Source organism: Cheilinus undulatus, linkage group 5 (assembly GCF_018320785.1).
Source record: "Cheilinus undulatus linkage group 5, ASM1832078v1, whole genome shotgun sequence".
Taxonomy (NCBI): Eukaryota; Metazoa; Chordata; class Actinopteri; order Labriformes; family Labridae; genus Cheilinus; species Cheilinus undulatus.
The window spans coordinates 24,716,754-24,735,995 of NC_054869.1; the positions used below are offsets into that span (position 1 = coordinate 24,716,754).

At 38.3% G+C, this 19,242-nt stretch overlaps 1 protein-coding gene across 2 annotated transcripts in view; it reads right to left on the minus strand.

Annotated features, from left to right (window-relative positions):
• Positions 1–210: 210 nt before the first annotated feature.
• Positions 211–19,242, minus strand: part of ypel1 (yippee-like 1) — a 46,682-nt gene continuing 27,650 nt past the window's right edge. For both annotated transcript variants that reach the window (XM_041787319.1, XM_041787318.1), the window contains exons 3-5: positions 13,508–13,551; positions 9,536–9,644; positions 211–6,623 (exon numbers count right to left, since the gene is read on the minus strand). In XM_041787319.1, the coding sequence (XP_041643253.1) occupies positions 6,534–6,623; positions 9,536–9,644; positions 13,508–13,551 (243 nt within the window). In that variant the 3' untranslated portion in view covers positions 211–6,533. The remainder of the gene's footprint in view (positions 6,624–9,535; positions 9,645–13,507; positions 13,552–19,242) is intronic.

Consider the following 19,242-nt stretch of genomic DNA (forward strand, 5'->3'; position numbering starts at 1 on the left):
CTTGTGGAAAGCTTTCCAAGAAGAGTGAAGGCTGTTATAGCGGCAAAAGGAGAGGAACTCCATATAAACAAAGTGCATGTATTTGAATACAAGGTCATTATAGTCCCTGTTGGAGGAACATCACATTGTATTTATAAATCAGTCTTTCTTGAAGAGGAAAAAAAACCCAAAGTGAATAACTTCTCCACACACTGCACAATGTAATGCCATTGAAAATTTATTGTGATATCTGATAGTTTACATTAGAGTGAAAACAGACATGTGACATGGCTTTACTAAGACAGAATGCAAAGCAATGTAGTCAAATAAAAAGCATATAATATTTTTAAAATTTAGGAAAAAATAATAATAAAACAGGCACGACATATAGCCAATATAAATACAACATGCTTTAGACCTTAAACTGTGGTTTAACAGTCCTAAGAAAAGAACTTGTACAGTCTTTTCCCCTGTATACCCCTCCTTCCTTTGATCAACATCCTTTCAGGAACGCTTGAGACAGTAACAGAGCTCAAAAAGGCGGTGGCCAGTGTCACAATAAAACAAAATAACAATAAAAAGTAAACAGTTTTCAGCAGCAAATATCTACATTTGTCATCCAGGCTGCTTTGACGCTGCAAGTTCAGAGAATCAAAACATTCTACAGAAGACAGAGTCATCAGTGACAGGATTTCTCCTCTTTAGTTTTGGTATCACAATTTGATGTCCAGGAGACACTTGGTACTGATCCCTAGCTTCCTCCCTGCACACTGACACATGACACTGATAGATTCGATAGAACCTGGTTCTTATTTGGTACGCACCGGCGGTGACACTGGCTCCTGCTTTTTGTTGGTTAAACTTAGACTGACTGATCGAAGTATAGGTAAAGAGGCTCTGTAGTTGGGTTAGATGTCCCAGATATTACTGCTGGAGCCATCGTGGAGGTCCTTTAGAGAAACTGGCTGTGTGCATGGAGTCATATCAAAGTAGGAGGTCCAGTCAGCAACAGTAAAATCACACAAAATAGGCTGTGAAGACTTGTGTTTTCTTGATGAAACTCTACTGAATTTTTTTATGTTTGGAGTTGGAAAAGTTCACAAATGAAGACATTTAGATATTTTAGCCATATATGTCCATTTGGCTGAGCAGATTAAAGCTGCAGCCTTAGAAAGTGTGTCCTTTGGAGGAAGTGAGAGCCAGGCCAATCAGACCCAGTGGTGGATTCAAGAGCTCTTTGTCTATAAAAATCAAAAGTTCTTTTAGCTTGCATTTTGGGGCTTTTAGTTGAATCCCAAAGTTAAAGTTTTTAACATTATTTCAATAAAATTTTGGTTAAAATGACAAATCTGATCATTGCAAGCCACCAACAATATTAAACTGATTTATTTCTTTGAATACATGTGTGTAATCTGTGTTTGTTGGTGCCCTCATTTGTACTTTTTAAAAAACATCTGGTCTGAATCAGACAACCAATCAGAGTTGGTCTTCTGGTACCAAGCCAATTATAGCCTTTGGGTTGCTTGGCAATAGTCAAATCTAAAACTTGTCCAAAGCCGTGCGTACACTGTGCCAATTTCATACTAATCAGACACTAATTTTGAGTCGTAAGACTCACTTGAACATCACGCTGACTTTCAGTGGGATCTTGCATTGTTTGTTGTGCTGTGTACAGGGATACAACAGCCAGTCACGACCAGACTACGGACCAACCAGCTGCTCCTGACTGGTTGGGTGGATTTCTGACATGTTTGATATTTTGGTCGTAAGACTCCAGACTCTCTTTCAGAGAGAGCAGAGCCACAAGCAGAATCCTCAACTTTGGGGCTCTAATAAAGGAAAAAACGAGGAGGAAATATTCCTAACCAAAGACCTCCAGCTGACACGGATGGAGATGCTTTTATGTACGTTGGAGTGAGAGAGCGAGGATATGACTGGATAAAACTTCAGCCTCAGTGGGTGAGACCTTTTCAAAGGAAACTCCAAAGGTTTCTGTCACATCCTTCCTGACTTTACTTGTAAAGTTGGAGCACAAAAATCATATGTAATGGTTGTGTGGTGTAAGTGATGAAGTCACAGATGTGAGCTGCTATCTGCCATGACTGTCACAGAGTCGGCTTGGAATTGCACAGTGTATGCCCGGCTTAGTGTCTACAATTCTTTTTTTCTCCCATGGGGATGTTAATGGGCCTTACTGCCATTTTTTTATTAAACTAGAGTTTTAGAGATTCACATTTCAATGAAAACAACACAAACAGGCGTTTGGGAAAAATGTGAACTTCTGGAGTTCTATTACTAAGCTATTATACTCTGAAAAAGGATCATGTAATTTGATCAAATACACCTACAGCTACTAAAATGAGCCTTGGTTGGATATTTCTTGTCAAGTTGGGTTCCAAAGGCCAAAAACTGGCATCACTCTTCAGAGTAAGAATTTCCTTTTTTTTTTTTCTTTAAATCAAGGCATGCCTGACAAATTGGTGAATACCAGATTGTTAGCGAAACATTTATCACAATTGAGTTACACAGCATGTGGCCAGTGAAATCATAAGTATCTGCACTTAAATGCACCACTAAAGGGTAGCATACACATGGCTTAAAGGTTTTTCCAAGTTTTAGGTGAGTTGCACAAATGTCATGATGTACTAACACTCTTCAAAGTTCAACTCTACATCCCTTATGACCACGCTCCATCAGAACGGCTTCATCAGAACAAGATTTTCAGCCTCTGCAGGGATTCAATTTAAACAGGGAGTGTGCAGTGACTTGTGGGACACTGAATCTAGCAAATTCAGGCTGTGTTTAAAGGAGTGTTTAGGTTTTGTTTGCCTGGATACAGCCACAGTACATCAATACAGCAACAAAGCTTAAGTTTCCAACAAGCTAACTTTAGCAAAACAACAGATCAAATCAAACAGACCATGGATGTAACAGTTCATTTTCAGTAAAATTCAGCACAATATGAATATGAAATACAATCAGATATTCACAGCCTGTGCTGTTAAAAGCTAAGGACCTCCAGTATGGCTGCCATAGGGTGGGTCTGATCACCTGAAAGCCCTCTATACAGGAGACTGACTGTGGTGGCAAAAGGGTCTTGGTAAAGGCTCTCCCTGCGACATGGTGGGAGATTCCAGCTCACCCTCAACGTCTACACGGCTCAGCAGAGACCTAAACACCGGCCCTCTAACGGGCTCTCACCACACAAGCTAAATAAACAAGGAAACATTAGAAAAAATAAAACAGAACAAAAAACAGGGATAAATCACCTCCAAACAAACTAACCTAACTGTCAACCTCACAGATCACCTGGAGAGACAGTAAAACCAACACAGGACACATAAAAACACTTCCAAACAAAAAAAAAAAAGAAGAAAAAAGGAAATAAAACTGAGGAAAAGAAATAAAACATTCACTTTTGTGTGCAGGCATGCATGTGGGCTAATACACATGCATGCACAGTGCACACTCACACTCATTCAGACACACACAGCCAGAGGTACAGTGAACAAAAGTGCTTCAAGTTGGGGAAGTAAAACAACTAACCCAGTAGAAATACGTATAAAACCTTAAATATGTTACTTTATGTACAAAAACTGTAACATGGGCCAATATCTCAGCTGTTTATGTCTTTATATTTTCAAGTAGGTATCATTGCTAACTAGTTCGGGTTTGCATTGTCATTGTTTTAAAGATAAAAGGTTGTGTGATCTGACTGACCTTGCCGGCAAAGTAATCAATCACTGCTGATTTTTAAAATCTCTCATCCTGCCCTGCTGCTTCTGTTTTTATCCCTCTAATTAAAAGTCAAACAACATGCCCTGGGCAACTCTCTCCCTACACTTTACTCTAAGAAATAATATACTTAATATCCATCTGTCTTTGCACCTCTAAATCTTAACTTAGAAAATATATGTCTTAATGTATACCAAGTCTCTGTTGTCCAAAAGAAACAAGGATGAACTCTATGAAGGTTTTGGTGAATAAAGTTATTTCTGAGGGCCTTTTTGAACCAGAATGGAGGTGAGGGCACACATATCGGTTCACGTGAGGGCATTTTTCAAAGTTATGCACTGCACAACAGGAAAAAAAAAAAAAAAAAAAAAAGAAAGAGGGGAGGCTGTCCATGTTTTGAAGAGGCTCAAGTATCATGCGGCTTGGAGGCAAACACAGATGTCATCAACAAAGAGACAATAAATACAGTACATCCTAAGACGGAAAGATAAAAGACGGAGAAGCATAAAGTGCAAAAGGCCTACGAGAACGGGAAAATGAAGCGAGCTCTACATTAGCAGCAAAGAAACAGGAACTACACTTCTCTCTCCAAAAGGAAGAGGCAAAAAAGGGCTGCAACTACTGATTATCTTTATTAAAGGATTTATCTGCCAATTATATGGACATGTTCAAACTTCCTCAACAACAATCGTGTTTCATCTATTAAAGGCCATTTAAACATGTTTTGCCTCTAAACTGACATGAACCAAAAGCCTCAGCAAAGTGCAAGCGGTGTAGCATTGTTCAAGTGTGCCACTGTGTAATGTGTGACCACACACACAATGCATATATACACACACAATGCATATATACATATGTGCATGACAGCAAATATATATATATATGTATATAGAATCCATGTTCCCAAAGTCTACGCACTACGAATGTTTTCATAGTTTTTATGGATATGTCATCATACCATGTGTATATATATTCATATGTAGTTGTGTCTCATCACTAGACAATGGAATAATACAATCTGCCCAAATGTTTTATGACATGTGGACGCCGGTATCAGCTTCCTCAGTCTACAAAATTATCTATGAGGTCACTCTAGTACCCTTTTTATGAAATCAAATTAAAAACTTTACACACAACAATCAAAAGAAAATGTTAAAGTTGAAGATAAATAAATCAGAAAGAAAGGTATTGCTATAAAAACACAGTATAAATCAAGAGCTGCTAATGTATATGAAAGTTTGGTTTGGTTTGCAAATCCAAAAGTTCTGTTAGCTAATCCAGAAATTTTGGCCAAATACAACATTAGTCTGTATAATAATAGTGCAGTAATTGTTAACCTTAATTAATTAATCAATTGTGGGCCCTATTAAATCGTGATGAACTCAATTAAGATTGACAGCCATAAAATCCAGAACTTTTGTTTAGTCACGCAGACAACTTTTGGACTTGAAAAGTATAGTTTGAAATAGTTTGTCTTCCTCAAAGTTTTGCTCTTGCAGTTTGTGTTATGGATTTTGTCATGGTGAAGCTCCATTCAAGACTGGCCAATAGAGATTAACCTGAAATCTTTCAGCGTAGGTCCCGCCCACGATATTGAGCTCCACGAAAGTCAAAATCCAAAAAAAACGATAAACCAAAGGATTCTGTATTCAACAAGTGTTTTTTAAACATTTATGATGCAGTGTGTAAAGTTCTACTTTTATGTCTATTCTGTTTTATCACATAAAAATGACACAAAAGTGACCTCATAACAGCTAGAGCTTCTTCTTATTTCTTTTCCACTTATGGTACTGCTGCAAAAATGGGACCAGCCACAATCGCATTTAGCCAAAACACTACAAATATTTATATATTTATATGTATATATATATATATATATATATTTATATATATATCCATTTTAGTCAAATAAACTAGGTGCTGCTTTCCAATGCTTTTTGGGTGCTGAAAGGTACCAGAAGGGGGAAATAAAGAAAAAATCATGTGAAAAAAAGAAGAATGATAAAAAAAAAAAGTCAGGTATAAATACCACACTACTGCAATCCCATCATTGCCACTTTGTTTTAAAAAAGAAAAGCAAGATAATGCTACATATTTGTAACTAGAATAACTCCCTTTCCCCTCCACTCCTCATCTGTCCCTGATTTCTCATTTGGACATTAGCAAAGTAAAACATGCTCAGCTATGGGCAGAGATAAATGAGCCAAACAAAAAACAAAACATGATGGACTTGACGGGAAAATAAAATGCTAACCAGTAACATCCATCTGCCATCAAACCAAACCCTTACCAAAGCCAGAAGTTAAAACGAAAGCAATTAACAATAAAATAACAAAAGTCATCAAAGTCATTCGTCCCGCTGGATAGGCGAAAGAAAGAAAACAAAGAAATGTTCTTTCAGTGAAGTCTGTCTCCTTTCGTAAAGTGGTCGCCATATCACCACAATCACTTGTAAGCCTGGTTTCGGTGGGGGGTGTGGGCTGGGAGTGAGTGGGTCAAACCCAAAATCTCCAGAGCTGCGAAGGAGAACACACAATCTTTGAAGTAACGACGGAGACTCCTGTGACGTGATTTTTCAACAGCTGCTGCGCCTCTTCCTCCTCCTCCTCCTCGCTTTTGATTTCATTTGTTCTGTTCAGTTTCACGATGAGCAGGTGGGAGTGTGTGCACGTGAAGGAGGCGAGAGGTGGAGGTTAGTGGAGACGGGGGTTCATTTTCAAAGAAGGAGAGGTCAAAAGGTGGGAAAGGTGGTCGACGCTCCACGCAGTTCAATAAAGAGCATTCCAAGGTCAGAAAAAGAAAAGAGTGTGGCTGCAGCATCACTCCCATCCGTTGTCCTTGATCATGTGAGCCAGCTCAATGATGAACTTTCCCTCTTTATACTTTTGACTGCTCTCAAATGCGTGCTCCTGGAAAACACAAAGAAGAGAAAACTTTAGCTATAAGACCAACTTTTTCAACCTTGTATGTATTTGAACTTCAGTAACACTAGTGTAGAAAAAAACATTAAAATTGTTTTGTGTGAGGGAAAATTCTGTGCATATGCGAAGTTCAATGATCACAGTTTAAGTGGAAGATTCATGCCAGTAAATAGAACCTATCAGCAGCTTTTTGGTGGTAAATGTTTAAATCATTTTGTCCAATAAAATTCCAAAGACATCACAAAGAAGTGTGAATAAGAAGTGAACAGTAAAGTCACTTATTTGTTTTTAAGCCTTTAATATTGCTTGTTTTTTCTGGATCCAAATGCCAATCAAAAAGAAACCACAAAATAATCATACCCATTTTTTTTTATTGGCATCATTGCCAAAAAGAAGATGACACATTGGAGATTAAAAGCATAAAAACATCAGGGAAATGTTAAATGTTGGGCTATGATGTATCAGACAGACGTTTTAATGTCTGTATTAGTGTTTACTGTTAAGTTTCTAGAAGATCACCTATAAATACAGACCAAAGTTTGAGATATCTCCCTTATCACATAGAAGATCACACATTATCATGTGACGAAAAGTTAATGTGAAAATTGTAAAACCCTTCAATATAAATGATAAAGACTGAGATGTGGTTGAGAGCTAGAAAGAAAACCTGAAATTCAAAGATGACAGACTGTTTCCACATTCAAGAATGAACTTAAAAGACGGTTTATATTCTTTATCCTCCCCCTTTCTTTCAGTGAAATGAACACAAAAGGTCACCTCATGAGGAATGTGAATTTTTTAGACTCAAAGCAAACAAACCAAAAAGAGTTTTCTTAGCAATGCCAAAGCAAATAAAGTCTTCAGTCTTATACCAGAATTCATTGTTTTCATTGATTTAACTCTTATGTTTGATTAAAAAAACAAACTGAACTTGGAGTGTCATCTTCAAGTTGTGTGTCAGGACATTTTTGTTAAATGATGGAGAACTGCACAGCAGATGAAGATATAGGACATCTGTAGAATTTTCACAGTGAAATGTCTTTTGTTTTTAAAGGGATACTTCAACATTTTGGCAAATTCGCCCATTGCCGTAATTCCTATAGTCTTAGTAAGCTGTCGGTAGTTGTCGGTGCAAGCTGTTTTTAGATTGGCGGGGCTGAGATGCCAGTTGCTCTGCCAACACTACGGAAAGATATGGTATTTCCGCTTTTCCCTCATCAAACTCATGAAATACACAATCCAACAACTCCAAAACGCTCTCGTGGACAAGTTGTGGTCTGCACATTCACCACCCTATGAAATAATCATGGAACATTATGAGACGGAGTTGTTTTCGAGCCTTTGATACTTGATGTTACTTGGTTTCACCTGGAGTATCATCGGCTCTAAAACATCTCTGTCTCGTGAATTGTGTATTTCATGAGTTTGATGAGGGAAAAGCAGAAGTACCATATGTCTCCGTAGCGTTGGCAGAGCAGCTGGCATCTTAGCCGATCTAAAAACAGCTTGCACCAACAACTAAAGGTAACAAACCTATTACTAAGACTATAGGGATTACGGCAATGGGCGACTATGCCAAAATGTTGAAGTATCCCTTTAAAAAAATCAGCGCTCCTGTTTTATACATATTTAAATTGAGTACTTAAATTACCTCAGATATTTCAGTTGTTATCAAAGCCATATAATTTTGTAATTTTTACAGCAGTAATTGTCCATGTCTTGTCTTTCCATGGAAACATTGGATGTTATCTTAAAGGAAGTGTAAACTGCTACTGTTTCTGTATCCCATTATAATGTTTTGTGATGGACAATTATTCTCTGCCGTCTACAGTGCTTTCTGTCCCACGAGCTCCCCGCTTTACAGGTAACTTCACCTCCCCAATCCCCTGATCCTGGGATAACTGTGGCTCCAATAGACATTTCCAAGTTTAGTGAAGTTTACTTGTTATTTCGAAATGAGATGTCTTTTTTAACAAAAAATGCCAATTGCCATTTTCATTTCATGGATGAATTCCACATAAAGAGAGAGAAAAGTTGCCAGAAATTGCCAACTCGTTCGCCCTGAATGTTTTGCAAGTAAACTGTTTTCAGAAAGTATTCACACCCCCCCTTTACTTTTTTCAATTTTGTTGTTTCAGCCTGATGCAATAGCCCCCCTAAAAAAATATTCTCATGAATCTACATTCAGTATCCCAAAATGAAAAGGTGAAAATAGAATCTTAGAAATTTCCTCAAGTTTCCCTCCAGTTACCAAGTCATCTTGTTCACATGTCTAAACTTTGTCTGTAAACATGTCTCTTAATGCTGTTTGATGTCCTGCATTAGTTGCTGTCCTACAGAGCTGCAGGAGATCCGCCTCCGTGTTGTTGTGTCTCTGTGTCTTTGATTATCGGCTCAGCCTGCTTTGCCTTGTAAACCAGTTCGGCTCTGCTCTGCTCTCAGCGCCTTTCTGAGAAGCTCTAATTGTTTTTGTCACTGAAGGAGCGTATTTAAGTGAGTTCCTGTCTTAAACTGTGTTCAGTTATTTTACACCCTCCTATAGTCTTTTCAGACAATTACCAGGACAAGCCTCTTCAAAACGGCCTGACATTTAATCACTGCAGACTCTCAGAGGTACCAGTCGGCTCGTCTGCAGGCAACCTTTCTGCACTGTAATTATCTTCAGTGCTAGGAGACACAAGAGTGCTCAGTCTCTCTAAATGCAACATGAGCAAAGAAATAACTGTCACCATGGATTTAAAACGCAGCTTCAATGAGAGATACCTTGTTTTTTTTTTTTTTTACCTCTAGGGCTACTATTTCTCCCAGAAAAGCTAAAAAAAAAACAGTTACATAATAAGGAAGCAGCAGTGAAATTAGTATAAAAAACAGGGTGAAAGCTTCAGAAAGGACAGACTTACATATTTCCAGCCCAGCGTGGTTTTACAGTTTTCACAGTAAATGTCGGCCACAGCGTGTAAACCTGTGAGGAGAACCCGCTCCTCTGCTGGCCCGCAGCCGACATTCACCCTGTGAGGAGGACAGGAAGAGGAGAAGAGGTCAAAGAGGGCAAGGAAGGCCAAGGAGAATCCTACAACCTAAAGTAAAAGCAGTAAAATGTTTTTATGATGTGAGAGAGCACACAGCAAAGATGAGTCTGTATAGAAATGTACCTGGTATGTGTATTAAAAATTACAGGATGAAAAAGAAATAAAATCTATCAAAAGGAAATAAAAATTACCAAGAATACTCAGATTTCCAATATAACCTCTGTTCAGATTCATTCAATTTAATTAAAGCAACAAATCTATGTTGTACCACACAGGATCACATGGACCAAAGATTTTAAGGCACTGGTTTACTAGTACCGCATGCTAACGATAAATGTGAGATTAAGCCCATTATTATCCTTAATATACATATATATATATATATATACATGTTGAAGAAACTCAATAAAACTCCATGTTTGCATGACCCATGTACAGGGGGTTCAAACCTGGCCTGTGGCTCCTCTCCTTCATGTCATTCACTACTGTCTCTCTCCCCCAGTTTCTGGTGCTATCCACTGCCGTGTCTCTAATACAGGGCTAAAAAGCCCCAAAATAAATCTTAAAAAAATGCACTTGTGTGAAAATATTTCAGTTCAATCCCCTTATATTTTAGGGAAATCTGTTGTTTTTGCCATGACCTTTTTTTGCATATTTCTCTCTTGCTAAACACATCAGTCCCTCTCAGTAAACACCGCTGTTGATTAACATTTGACTGACGCTTTAATTAAAGCACACGCCAAAAACTGATAGTGAAGAGCTCTTTAAACAATCATTGACTGTAACCAAGCTACATTAGTTGCATGGAAGATTTTTCCATCAAATATCTCTGTTCGTGGCTGAAAAACACCATAAATATTGTTCACCGGATTTCAGCTGCTTGCACGTCAGAGATATTTTGAATTATTTATCCGGGCTCTGGGGACTACAGAGGGGTCTTTTCATTCAGTTCAGTCTTGCAGGTGACAATGTAATCTACACTCAGCTGGCACAAAGTGGTTCCACCGTCACACCTGAGTATGTCCTCTGTGGGTTTTATTAAGACTGAGAGCTGGGACCAAAAAACCAACCAACCAAGAAATAAACCTCTAGAAGTTTTTCATAAGTTTTAAGAGATAAATGTTAACCTGAAGATCCTGGAGCAATGACTGAAAAAAGAGCAAAAACAGTTGACAACAATGGAGATTTGATAATTATTGGTGCAGGTGAAAAAACAAAATTCAGTTAAATACTGTTGTCTGTGTTACATATGGCCAATATTAAATCTGTATTTTATAAATTATTTATAACCTGATTATTAAATTGTAGAAATGAAAATGAACTTTACTGGGACACTAATTGCAAACCTTTAAGGTGATCCATTTGTGTAATTTTCAAAAAGTAATATTAATGGTTTCCAGCTTCTTTAGTGTAATTTTTTCCCCCTTTTCCTCTCCTCTGACTGAATTTTGGGTTGTGGACAAAACAAGACATTTAGAGAGGCCATCACTAGGTCTGAAAGGGATGACAGTTTTCCTTATTTCCTGACATTCATGAACTGAATGAAAAATGCGAAATGCAGACATTAATATCAGCGTAATCAGAAATAAAAAAAACATGTTTAGGTTGCAGTTTTACCTGAAAGTGTGCAGCCAATGACACAAATTAACTAAGCCTTATAAACTTAGCACAAAAGTATGTAAATCTGCCTTTGGTAGATGATTTCTTTGTTGTTGGAATACTTCTTGCAATAATTCTTATACCATTGGAAAACCTGTTTATTTCCCCTTTTAAACAGAACTACATTTGTAAAGAACATGCATATGTGGGATGAGCAGCAGAGCTGAGTATGTGGGTTGTGCCTACGAAAAATGCACCAAGTCTTCTCTGCCAATGTCAAACTTCCTGTATTTCTCTGTTGCTATTTACTCTTGTTTTGAGCTTCTGGTTCCCCCGGGTGCTGACAATCAGGTGCCTGATTGGCACCTGCTATGTTCAGCGATGATTCCAGATTTAGCCAAAAGCAGTTGGATTGTAGGGTCAAAGTGTGGAGAAGACATGGGGAACAGTATGCTGACTGCTGTATCAATAGAGTAACATCTTTCTGGGGAGGCTGTGCAACGATGTGGAGCGGCATCTCCCTCTCTGGAACAAAGAATCTTTTCATCATTGGAGACAATCTCAATCTAGAGAGATATCAAGATGAGATTCTGCAACCAGTGGACTGAACTCACTCCTCCAAAATGACAACACTTGCCCCCACAGAGTGGGGTTTATCTCCTGAATTTGGTAGTGGAGAGGGTGGGATGGCCTGCCAGTAGTCCTGACCTCAACCCCATTGAACACTTGTGGGATCAGCTTGGGTGTGCTATTCGTGCCAGTGTGACCAACACAACCACATTGGCTTACTTGTAACAAATGCTGGTTGAAGAATGGGATGCCATCCCACACCAGTGTGTGACCAGGCTGGTGACCAGCATGAAGAGGTTTGTTAAATGAATAAATTGTTACATTGCCAACATGTCTTGTTTCTTCAGACAGTCATTCAATCCACCAAACAAGAGTCAATGGCAGAAAAAGCTGTTTCGCATTGGCAGAGAAGATTTGGTGCATTTTTCATAGGCACAACCCACATACTCAGCTCTGCTGCTCATCCCACAAATGCATGTTCTTTACAAATGTAGTTCTGTTTGAAAGGGAAATAAACAGGCTTTTCATTGGTATATTATTTATTGCCAAAAGCATCGTTACAACAAAGAAATAATCTACCTAACACAAATTTCCTAGCTTATTTCTGCTAAGATTATTTTGTCTTTTATTTTGTTACGTAGAAATGAAAAATTGTAGAGCTGTATGTGCTGAGTGGTTGGAGAGCACTCAGCATGATAACAATAATGATTGTTTTGTTCCTGCCAACAAATTCTGCTGAATAACATTCTCCCCTCTCTTCTTGGTTTCCTGTCTGAATCTTCACTTGCAAACTCTCAAATTAAATTCAAAATGTTCCACAATAAACTCAGTAAATAAAATTACTGCCGTCTCTGCCACAGCTACAGACTTGGTTGTAAGAAAGTCTTTTAGATTCACAAGGTTAAGTTAAAGTAATAGAATCAGAATCAAAAATATCTTGTTAGTCCCAGGGGTAATTCTGTCATTACAGTTGCTCTTTAATAAAACACAATATAGCAGTTAGAAATATCTAAGAAATATTTGGACAAATAGAGCTCAAGAGTCTGAGCCTCCCCAATCTTGAGTCATAAACAACAGACATGTTTGATATTTCAAAAAAATTATTATTCTCCTGAAGTCACATTTGATAAAGAGTTTCTGTGAGATCTCGTGTCTCTGGAATAACCAATTTGAAATCATTACTTTGATATCAGTCTGGCCAGATCTTCTTTATGCATTCGGTGATTATAATGTTTAAAATTGGTTGAAAATGTCCTCATATCCGTGGTCTCCCATGTTTTGAAAGGTATTAAGATTTGAAAATCATCTAGCGCGTAGCCAGCCAAAAGCTGCTTGAGACCCTTTAATACATTTCACTGGCATACGGCTTGTTCTTAACGCTGTACTTTTCCAAACATGTTACTGACATATGTGCGCAGCCACTGTAGAAACCGCAGCTGCTACTGTGTTACTGGAATGACTACGCGAGGGGACAGTTTTCAGAAAACAAAAATGAATGAGTATGACAGCGAGGCAGAGGGCGAATGTGAAGAGGGGACAGCTGAACTCTGGTTGAAACTCAAATAAATGCACTTTGACTTCTCACACAGTTTATAACCCTGGACAAATAAAAGCTACTCATGTCCATGGAAATGTGATAAAGTTATGATGTGTAGGAGTGTGCCTTATACTTACACTGAATTAAACAGGTAGGCTCTTCCTTGACTGCCTTGAAATGACTGAAAGAGAGAAAACAATCATGTAAGTAGACGATACAGAGCTGCAGCACAACACTGAGTACAAGAATGTCAGCAAGTGATGCCCTGGGGTGCTTTTCTCTCACTAACTGTTGTGCATACTTGTTCTTCCACCTTGCCAAGGTTCCCACACACAAGTTTGGCTGGAGGTAAGAAATAAAATGAAGCTCAGAGAGGAGCTGCTGTCTGAACATGTAAACATCAGGGAGTCGCTGCACCATATCAACTTTGATTCACTTCTTATTTCCAGAGAAGTTTGATTCCATTTTCTTGTAACTTGCTGTTACATAAACTCAACAAAACATGATGTATTGTAATTTTTCTGCAAAAGAATGGCAGAAAATCAAGTAAAGAGCTGTGGAAGCTGTGAAAAAGATCAAAATGTCAGAGGGCTTTAGATGCAATGGAAGGAGAACAGTGAGAGTGTGCTCTGAATAAAGTCATCGAGAAAATTTTTCAAAATTGAGAAAGTGCTAAAGTCACATTTTCCAGCAACAAACTCAAGATATCAGGCTTTATTGTTGGCAATGAAGCATGTCAGAAATTAATTGTTTTGCACAACAACAAAGCAGTTTAACAGCTGATGGGACAAACTCTAATGCCTGAACAATGACTAGACTCTCCCAAAATAAAAGTCAGTACAATCCCAGGAAAGATCCAGTTTTATGGAATGTTTTTAAAACTATTTGCACAAAGATAATTACAAAACTAAGACCTGATTCAGAATATCCCATCAGCCCCAAAAGACTTCACACTGAAAGCTTCTTATCTTAATGCATGGAGGAATAAGTGACGTTAAAGCTTCCCTATGGGGATCTCTCATAAACAAACAAAGTGATGTTATCGTTCAGGTTTCTTTCTAAAAATGCAGCCAGTGTCTCCTCACGGCTTAACAAACATGTTAATGTACTCCTTTCTCATGAGGAAGGAATTAAGTAACATGCAGATGTCTCTGCAGGCCTCCTGTATACAGAGAAAAGCATTGTGGGTAACTGCAGGTTGCAGAAATAGCATAATCCGCACCAAGGTGTAAACAACCAGTGAAGATTCTTTGTGGGAAATTAAATTTGTTTTGAACCTTAACAGGTTTTACATGCATTTCTTTACCTAGTGTTTTTATATAATTTTACGTTTCCCTAACCTTTTCTACCACTACTCAACCTTATAAAAATACAACAAATAAATGTAGGTCATTTTTGAGTAATGAAAAAGTGTATTTACTTCTCAAACCTGTTTTTTAACACAGCTGATAAGTTTGCTGACAAGTTTGTGGTTTGTTGCATAACTTTTAAAGTAGCAACTCTCGTTACTCTAGTCCTTTTCACACATGTATGGTTGAATTTTCTAGAATATTTTTCAATTTTTTGTCCGTCACAGCAATTTTCCTTCAGTTTACCTGTCAGGCTGGAGAGGGATGGGAGAGGGGAAAAACAAGGGGGCTTGCAGCACATTTCATGGTGAAAAATTCAGCTGTTTGTGTTCAGAAATGCAGCTCACCCAGAATAACATTCAAGAAATCTCCAGAGATGCTGTGAATAGGGCTTATGTAAATGTATACTGTACTGACATGTTAAGACATTTCAGCTTTTTACTTGTCTCAAAGTAGATTTCAGCATGCACCTGTAAGCCACGCACTGTATTTGTACCTCAGTAATAACTGAAGGACACAGAGAAATATCAGGACAAGTTTTGCAGTGGAAATTTGACGAACACAAACTTGAATAGTTGGTGTGAGTCTGCAAACATTTCACAGATCAACATGTGAAACTGCTGAAATAAATGGCCACAGGTCAGGGACCAATATGAACAAGAACTATACAACACGTCAAAAAATCAATACAAAATATCCAACTTAAACGTGCTGCAGATGACTCACAACAGTAAACTGATCTGTTTGTTGGAATAAATCTGTCAGTGATCTCAAAATCTTGACAGATGGATGGACAAGCACTTCAATGTCATTGTACATCAATTACTATGAAATTTAGTTTGGCATCAATCCGATCCTTAGAAGCATAAAAGTTTGTTTATGCACTGATACACAGGCCTGCCCACAGGACTGGTTTGGCTACTAAAAAATGGAGAGAATGGGTCTTCCCCATCAATGCATGTGTGTTGGTTAAGTAGCATTAGTGTTAGCATCCTGGCTAACAGTTAAATCATTTTGGAGCTTAAAAGTTTGTCTAGCTATTATTGGGTTCTGATGATTAAGTTGTTACTTTGTGCCACTTTTTAACCACTTTTCCCCTCTGTTCCACTCATTGATACCACTTTTCTCCAGTTTTTCCCAATCTAGGAACAATTAACCCATTTTGGCCACATCTTGCCCCCCTCTAACCCATTTTCACTACTTTATCCTGCCATTTTGCTAAATTTTGAGGCTTTTTGCCACTTCAAAGAGCTTTTTTGCTTCTTTTTACCCGTTTTTGCATTGTAGTAACCAATCTCTGCCACTTTTGCCCTCGTTTAACCCCTTTTCACATTTTAATACTGCCATTTTAGCAACATTTTTCCACATTTAACCCATTTTGGTCATTTTTTCCACATTTAACCCCTTTTCACATTTTGTTTAATTTTGTTTTACATTTTCTAGTGACCCATTTTGGAAGCTTTTTCCCTTTTTGCCACTCTTTTACCCATTTTCACAGATGTATCCTGCCATTTTTATAACATTTTGCAATGCTAAACCTATTTTTTATCCTTTTTTAAATCTGTTTTGCCACTTTTAACCCCTTTTCACAATTTTACCACCCATTTTTGCATTGCAGTAACCAATTGTGGCTACTTTTTCCCAATTTTTGCCTCTATTTCTTCCATTTTCACAACTTTATCCTGCCGTTTTAGCTGCATTTTGCCATGTTTTTTAACCTATTTCTGATCTTTTTTTTGTATCCATTTTCACACTTTAACCCCCTTTCACAATTTTCCCACCTAATTTTACATTGTAGTAACCCAGTTTGGCCTTGATTTTTGCAACATTTTGCCATGTTTATCCTATTTTTGATACTTTTTCATCCTTTTTGCCACTTTTAACCACTTTTCCCCGTTATGTTCCACCCATTTTTGCCACTTATATCTAATGTGAACATCTTTTAACCCATTTCTGCTACTTTACATCCTCTTTTCACCAATGTCCCTTCTAATTGTTTCTACTTCTGACTCCTTAGGCAACCCTTAACCCATTTTTGAAAATATTTTCCTTTAAATTTTTGCAGCTCCTTCCCCATTATTTCCTGGAATCTTTAAATTTGTGCAGATTATTGCTTGGCCATGAAATCTGACATTACTTTCCAAATCCTTCAGTCAATGTACTTATTCACGTAGCTAACATTACAAAAAAGGCAAGTGAGTTTTACATGTGCAGTGTGTACAACTGGGAATATCAGCAACATCTAAAAGCCAATTCAAAATATTGTGATGCTCATTTTTTTCAGGTGGAAACTCTAGAAACCAGTGGAATTTTAAAAAAATGTGTATCTGTTATTTGGCTCCAATTGTAGTACAATAGAAACATGCAATAGGTGTACTCTGAGATAATAAAAAAGTAACATTAGACACTTAATTTAGATAGACTTATAACTATTATGTTTCATTTTCACTGTTAGTTCCACTAAATGCTACTAGGCTAAATATTACAGACCCCCCCTGCCCCCATCGCAACCTTGCTTATACATAAACATAAGTCCCTTCTTTAATTTAAAGGTTGCTGCACTAAAATGTAGCTCCTTGTGATGGTGGGCTGGGTTGTAACATCCTTTAATCTAAATTTAACTGTAAGACTTTCATCTGTACATTTTGAAAGTAACTGACCTACTCTGTTCTTTCCAGCTTTCTTTTGATAAAATCTGAAGAATTAATAACTATATTTAAGAAGAAAGATGTTGATGAAGCGCTTCATGGGGAGCTTAAAATAAAAGCATACTTGAATTTTTATGTCAACAATAAAGGCATCATATAGCTGTGATAATTATACAACATTTATAAATATCCACTCATGAAGTGACTGTGCATTAACGTAAACACGGAGCAGCAGAGCGGTCACAGTGGGGCCCAATAGCCTGTTCTCCTCTCCTCCCTTCTTCTCTCCTCCAGCCTTGTCATCCTCAGCCGGCAGACAGGCCCCAATCAGCTTTGCTTTTTCCATTGCAAATGAGTGCGGCAGATAAGTTTGTGGCCGCGGTTGAGGGCGCTGAGCTAATACCACCTAATAGGAGCACCAGCTGCCTCGTCCTCCAGTGACCACAGACACCAAACACCACAAGACACCGCCCAGCACTGACCACAGAGCCACGGGGGACCAGTGACGGCAGCTTTTGTCAGAAATAATAGGTTTTAATTCAAATAAATTAATGATAATAATGACAGTTTTGATGTATCCTAACATAGTAGAATAACCATCCTTAACAATAAGCTTTATTTTTTTAGGTAAATCACATTAAAAAGCTGCACATGCACAACTTGTTACTCCAGCTTGGTTACTCAGTTCTTTTCTTTGACTCATGAGCTGATGGGACAAGAGAATTTGCCTAACATGGGGCATCAGTAAAGCCTCTTATGTTATCTCAGAGGAAATATAGTAGGACTGTTCTCTCTGGTCTCTGTAGGTGTTAATGTCTCACTGTTACATCCTCAACTTTATTGTTTGTTTTTGGAGTGAACTCTACACACAGACACAGTCCAAAGCAACAAGACATGTGACCTTTAGCTGGATGAGGGAACTAGGTCGATACCCGCAGAGTCAACAACAAGTCCTCTCCACAGTCCAAAGAGGAAGGGAGGGGAGGGGGTCCACTCCATGTGACGAGAGCTGGGTGTCAAATCTGTGCTCCAACCATCAACCAGACCACTGGCAAAAAGGGACGTCTCTCCCTCTCTCCAGCCCTTATCTCTTTCCCACAGTCTATTTTTACTTGAGTTGTGTTTTTTCTCTCCCTGAGCCGCCGGGATGTAGATCACTCGGCTACAAAAACATGAAGAGCAGGAGGATGCCTGTCACATTAGAGCCCTGTCTGAACCTCACAGCTAAATCCTTCATTTAAAAAAGGACAACAGAAATTGGATCATGTTTTGTGAACACAGACAGCAGCTTGACTGACCTTTTTTTGGGGGGACTGACTAAAATCCTCCAACAATCCTATTAACAACCCAACAGGATCCTGTAAGGATTGTTGCTAAAATGTAAGAGTGCAGCAAGAGAGATGCATTCTGGGAGACCTCCCACAGGGTTTTTGCTGCTTAATAAAACATGAGCTAATGACGGAGCATAGTTTCAGAGCCTAAGCTGCTGCAGTTGTACTAGTAAAAAAAAAAACACAACAGTTTGTTTCCCAAGAAATTATTTCTACAAAGCAAATCTCAAACTCCCAGAATCCTCCCGACCATGCGGGAATGAAGGGAAAAAACTGAGAAACTGTCCTACTCCAAGCCAAACACACGACATACAAATCTAGCCTGAGAGGCAAAGTGTTTCATCTGCACACAGCAGACTTCTCACAGGCAGAATAAAACTGCATTCAACTCAGAACAAGGAGTCGACTTTGTTTCTTAAAATGCGTGCCACGATAAGTCAGAGCGAGTTGTGAAATGAAGATTAAGTTGAAGCTATTAACAAACCTGCTGAGGTCGACTCGTCTTTACCATCTGTCTCAACAGATGCTGAGTGTTAGCAGAGGG